This window comes from Chinchilla lanigera, unplaced genomic scaffold (genome assembly GCF_000276665.1).
Source record: "Chinchilla lanigera isolate Chin_1 unplaced genomic scaffold, ChiLan1.0 scaffold00053, whole genome shotgun sequence".
NCBI classification, from domain to species: domain Eukaryota; kingdom Metazoa; phylum Chordata; class Mammalia; order Rodentia; family Chinchillidae; genus Chinchilla; species Chinchilla lanigera.
The window spans coordinates 6109719-6115870 of record NW_004955454.1 but is presented as its reverse complement, the minus strand read 5'-3'; the positions used below and the strand labels follow the sequence as shown (position 1 = coordinate 6115870).

Below are 6152 nucleotides of genomic sequence, written 5' to 3'. Positions count from 1 at the left end.
ACCAGAGACCAGGGTCTTACACAGGCTCTGCGAGCTGGGGCCAATGGCCTCACCTTCATGGGTCTCCATTTCCTTAGCTGAACAAGCAGCAGCCTACAGAGAGGATCTGCCGCCTGGCATGGTGATGCGCGCCTGTAACCCCAGCACTTGGGAGGCTGAGGCAGGGGGATCATTGTGAGTTCAAGACCAGCCTGAGCTACAAAGTGAGCTCAAGGCCAGCCTGAACTGCATAGAGAGACCCTGTCTCAAAAAAATAGATAGGATCTGCGACTGAGGCTCTTCCCAGACCTAAGCTCCCCAAATTCCCTGACCTCTATGCCCTCTGAGCTGGCTGGTGTGTATGTTATATGCTGAATAGCACCGTTTAAACGTGAGGCACACGGGTCATTTTAAACACTCTAGGAGCCTCGGGACAAAAAGTAGAAAAAAACCACATTAAATCAGTTTTAATATACTTTATTTAATGCAATATATCCAAAATATTATCATTTCAACATACAATCCATATAAAATTGTTTCCATGCCCCCAACCCTACATTGGGGATTGGACCCACATCCCCAGCCTTTTTTTGTTTTTTATTCTGAGACAGGATCTTGCTAAGTTGCTCAGGCTAGGACTGAACTTGCAATTCTGCCTCAGCCTCCCAGAGTGCTGGGCTTACAGATGGGTGGCCCAAGGCCTGGTTCCCATTTTTCTTTTTAGTACTTGGTCTCTGAAATCCAGTGTGTGTTTTACAAGACAAAACGCCTCAACTCGGACTAGGCACCTTTTCAATGCTCCAAAGTCACATCAGGCTGTAGTGGACAGTACAGGTATAAGTCTAACAAGAAAGCATGGGTACAATCTACCTTCACTTTGACTACAGTAAGCCCAGAATTAAGAACCAAAATAAACATCAGGCTACATCTTCAGAAAAGGTCCAGGTCCCACCAGGGGAGTTCAGAGTTCTGGTGCAGCGCTCCTCACCCGACTAGGCAGGTAGCTGGGACTGGTACAAGACAGCCCTGCAAGGTTCAGGACAGACAGACCCTGAAGGCCTGGGGCCACAGCACAAGGGAACTTACGGGGAGAGAGGAACGAGGTGGGCTTAATCAGATCTTTATGCTCAGGGTTGCACAACAGAAAATAAGCTCACCCAAAGCACATGGCCTTTGTGTATCAGTTGGGTAAATCCACTGACCGACCCCTCTGAGACCTCGAACTTCCAGGTCCCAGCTGGGCACCGGGTACAGCTGCGCCTGGTGTCAGTGACCACTCTCAGGCACTCTTCCTTGAGGCAGAACACGCCAAGAGCTTCCTAAGCACAGCCTCATCTACTCAGCCAGAGCTAAGAATGCCCAGGTGAGAGCCTGAGGCTAAAGGTAAATGCCCTTGTAGCGCGCGTATACACACACACACACACACACCCCTAAAAGTAAATGCCCTTGTTACACACACACACACACACACACCCTAGCAGTTCAGGATCTCAGCCTGACTACACACGCTGCCAGAGCCTCACGCCCCAGCTCACAGCATGGAAGGCGAGGAGGAACTCCACAAGCACAGCTTACTCGGGCAGGAGGGCTTTGCAGCAAGGTCCTGGAAGCAGGAAGACTCGGAAGGACTCCCAGGCGCCCCTTGAGCGAGTCCGGAACTCTGAGGAGGGCTGGAGCAGGGCCCTCAAGCAAGGACTGGCAACTGCAGCCGGCCCGGGGCCTGTGGTTCAGGGATCCGTCTGTCCTGCGGCTGAGGGCAGCGCAGTCCAGCGGAGGTGTCAGCCCAAAACGGCACGTAACGGGCTTTGGTTCTGCGCAGAAGAACCTGGATTTTATCCTGTGGGCCATGGGAACCATTGAAGAGTTTTTTCCAGGGTAGTGAATGGGACCACATTTTCATTTTAAGAAATTCTAAACCGGGTGCACGAGTCCCACATAGTACAATTCCAAATGAGCAGGAGAAACAAAATCATCATAGAGGAGGACATCAAACCTCCTCATCTGACGCTCTTTCTCTCCCCCGGGACCTAAGCTCTATGTAAAGCCTATTTAAAGAGGCACAGATTTGCTTCCTACAGAGCTGGGCCAGGCCCGAGGAATGAGGCGTTTTCTTTTCCTAAAACGTTGCTAATTCAAAAGTCCTGCAAGCGGACACCCGACCCCGAGCAGCTAGTGAGCGCCTCTCCTCGAGAGGGAAGAGGCGCGAGGCGGGCCGGCGGGGTTTCCCCATCCCGACCGCAGCAGCGCTCCCCGCTCTGTGGCTCAGACGGCGGAAGAGCCTCTGGCCGCAAGAGAAGCCCGCAGCGTTTGCACTGCCCGGGGCCAGGGCTCGGGCCTCCTCCCCAGGCCTACTGCCCACCGCCTCCAAACCCGCGCCTGGCTCTGCTCCCGGCCTGCTCACCCGATTACCCAGTTCCATTTTCAGCTCCTCGGCCCCTCGGGCTGGCCTACTTTTCAAGGCCACAGGAGCAGAAAACTTGGGCATCCTGCAAGCCACAGGCTGTATCTGGGACGCGGCTCGCGGGGTGGGGTCCGCCCCGCTGTGCACCGAGGAGGCAGGACGCGGCCCCCTGGACAAACGGCAGCGCCCCACGCCGGAAGCGAGCTGGAGCCCGGGCCCCGCGTGCAGGGCGAGGGCCTGGCGCGCTACAGCAGCGCCGGGGAAGGTGCCTGCACGGTAGCTGCCGCAGCCCGAGACCGCGCGGGGCAGGAGGGCGGCTCTCCCGTCCCCCTCACCGAGCGGCTGTCCTGCGGAGCAGCCATCAGCCACAAGTTCTGCAAGGAGGTGAAGGGTCGCTCGGAGGTGAAGTCCGGCTCTGCAGACCCCTCAGCCTAAAAAGTCATGCCCTGCTTCGCTGAGCACCTGGACTGTTCCGGGGACAACGTCCCTGTTCCCAAAACCCTCCTCCCCGAGGGGCGTCTGGGTGTAGGCAGTGCTGCCCCGGAGAGCCATGCCCGTTGGCCCCACTCTTTGCAGGGTCTCCCCGAGCCAGCCCCGGGGGCGCGGCAGGGAGGCGGTGCGACACTTCACTCGCGCGTGGGCTCTTCTAGGTCACGGCCACCAGCGGCGATTCCGCTCCGTGGCGCAGGGGTGGCGGAGGCCGCTCAGTCTCGGAGCGGGAGCTGGTGGAGGCCAGCGCACGTGGCCCTCCGGATCCGGCGCAGGAGCTGAGCCAGCTGGCAGAGGAAGGGCAGGGAAGGAGGAGAGGCTGCGGGGAAGGGAAAGGCTGCTGTGAGCGCGACCCCCTTCGCCCTCCCGACTGAGCCCAGGGGAGGCTGAGTTCGTCCCCAGCCCCTTCTGCTTCGAGCCAGGGTATCACCCGGGTCACTCAGGCTGGGTGTGAACTTTCAACCCTCCTGCCTCTGCCTCACGAGTACCTGGGATTACACGTGTGACCGCCACAGGCAGCCCTCGCGCCTCTCTCCTCTCAGCCCCGAGGCTCAGCCCGCAGAAATTACTGCCCAGGATTATGCACCATGGCTTTAATGAAAAGTCAGTGCTTCGTGTTATCCGCACCCTCCTCACTAATGCCCACTTTCACTTCTCTGGAATGCGTTTTCTTGAATCATAGTGATCTTAAATTCACTGAAAATTTAATTCAGATAATACTTTCACTCAACTTTTTGATATACATGAAACTGGTAACAGTGCCAGAGGGGGTCGTGCATGGTAGCGCGCCCCTGTAATCCCAGCACTCAGGAGGCTGAGGCAGGAGGATGTTAGAAGTTCAAGGCTGACCTGGGCTACAAAGTGAGCTCAAGGTCAGCCTGAACTGCGTAGTGAGACCCTGTCTCAAAAACACACACATACACCAAAAAAAAGGTTAACAGCGCCTGCCTCTCAGAGAAATCTGGGAGACTTTCACTGCATTTTTATCTTCCTATACCTTTTAAATTTGGAGGGATGGGACAGCATTACCTATTTCTGTCATAAATTAGTCGTATGTGTCTGGTACTGGTGACGGAACAGGACCGTCTCACTGGGCGAACGCCAACCTCCATATTTTAATGTTGAGCCAGGGTCAGACTGCTCAGGCTGGGCTCCAAGTTGAGATCCTCCTGCCTTAGCCTCCCAAAGTTCTGGGATTGCAGGCATGCACCACCATAACCGGCTAGAAGTTAATTATTTTGAAAATAAGATGAAGCACTACCTATCAGGTTTGTTTTCCTTTGTTTGAATTCCCGATTTTTTTTTTTTTTTTAAACAGGAATGTGTCTTTCTTAAAAAGAAAAAATAAAGTCAGACACAGCAGCGTATGCCTGTAACACTAGTACTCTGAAGGCTAAAGCAGGACTGCACGATAGGGTCCAGCCAAAGCTACTTAGCCAGACTGTCTCAAGCACTGTCTCAAACAATCTGAAAAGAGGCTAGGGAGGTAGCTCAGGGCAAAGGCCCTGGGTCCAATCTCAAAACAAAGAAAAGGAAAAGCTAGCTAAATATAAGAAATAGGAAAGATCTAAAGATTTAAGTTGAAAAATATAGTTTTGAGGTTTTTTGTTTTTGTCTGTTTTTTTTTTCTTTTAATCTGTCTTTTTGAGACAGGGTCTCACTATGCAGTTCAGGCTGGCCTTGAGCTCACTTTGTAACCCAGGCTGGTCTCAAACTAGCAATGATCCTCCTGCCTCAGCCTCCCGAGTGCTGGGATTACAGGTGTGCACCACCACACCTGGCCTTGCTTTGGTTTTTTGGGGTTTTTTAAGGCAGTGTCACACTACGTAGTTCAGGATAGCCTTGAACTAAGAAGTGCAGTTTTGAAACCAGACAAACTGTATGACCCTGAGCTAGTCATTATACCTCTTTGGTTTGTAGGTTTCTGGATCAAAAAAATGAAAGAAAATTAGGGGACCAGAATAATGGTTTTTGATTTTCCATTTTGTTTTGAAAGTTATATAAGTCTGTTACGGTTTAGATGTAGAATGTTCCCCAAAAGGCTCACGTTTCCATAGGCTGGGCTTTTGGAAAGTGATTGAATCATGTGGGGACTGTAATCGTCAGTGAATTAACCCAGAGGTGAGTGCACGGTTCAGGGATGGGACCCGGTCAGAGAGGAGGGTCACACTGGAGGTGAGACCTGGGTGCATTCCCGCCCGTGCTCCTCCCTTCCCCTTCTGTTCAGCAGCCACAGTGTGAGCAATTCTCCTCCGCCAGACGCTTCCACCATGCGCTTCCTGGCTTGGAGCCAGCTGGCCAGGGACTGAACCCTCCAAACAGTGAGCTGAAATAACCCCTCCTTCCGTACCGTGAGCACTGGGTATTTTGTCCCGGCAATGAGAATGCAACTACAACAAACTCTAAGTGTAGATTTGTGAGAAGTGTAGAGATTATATCATAATTCATGGAAAGGAACATAAAAGAGATCTAAAGGCCGGGCTCCTAAACATGGCCCAGTGCTTACACAGCTGAGTGATTAGTTCTTAGAAAATAACTATAGCTATTCCCAAGTATCACTCATTTCTACCTCACAGTAAGGCAGAAAATGAAGTCATCATCAAACTGTTCAATATTTGGTGGCCTTCCAAGAACCCAGAAGCCTGAGGCAAGAGAATCACAACTTCAGGGCCAGCCTGAACCATATAATGGAGGCCTGTTTCAAAAAAATTTTTTTTGAATATTTACATCAATAAGTCAGGTGTGGTGGCACATGCCTGTAATCCCAGCAGTTGGGAGGCTGAGGCAGGAGGATCCCTTTGAGTTCAAGACCAGCCTGGGCTACAAAGTGAGCTCAAGGCCAGTCTGAACTTCATAGAGAGACCCTGTCTCAAAAAGACACACAAAAAAAGAACATTTACATCAGTAATAGCCTTTTTGTATACTGGAATAATATTTATTTATTTAAAGCCATGCTTGAAAGAATATTTATAACATAAAAGATAGCCTATTCTATAGACTACTGCAGACGAAAACTAAGATTATAACCATTAGCAGACTTATATAGGAGATCTGTTTTCTTCTTTATACTTTTCTCTATTTTCTACTTTCTAAAATGTACTATTGAATATTTCATTTAGAAGTTCATATTTTGAGATAAGACACTAACACATTCTTGCTGTTTTGAACCACTGGTGGTACATGCATGACTGTCCCATCAATGGAACTCTCCCCATACCCCCTAAGGAGACGGTCATGCATGTATCACCAATGGTTCAGAGCCACGAGGCAAAGCTGGGTGTGG

General features: G+C 51.3%; 1 protein-coding gene across 1 annotated transcript in view; it reads right to left on the bottom strand.

Moving 5' to 3' along the window:
* Window positions 1-440: 440 nt before the first annotated feature.
* The window catches only part of Pex26 (peroxisomal biogenesis factor 26), an 18180-nt gene continuing 12468 nt past the window's right edge, over window positions 441-6152 (bottom strand). Inside the window, exon 5 of the mRNA XM_005395985.2 lies at window positions 441-3188. Coding sequence (XP_005396042.1) covers window positions 3085-3188 — 104 coding nt within the window. The 3' untranslated portion in view covers window positions 441-3084. The remainder of the gene's footprint in view (window positions 3189-6152) is intronic.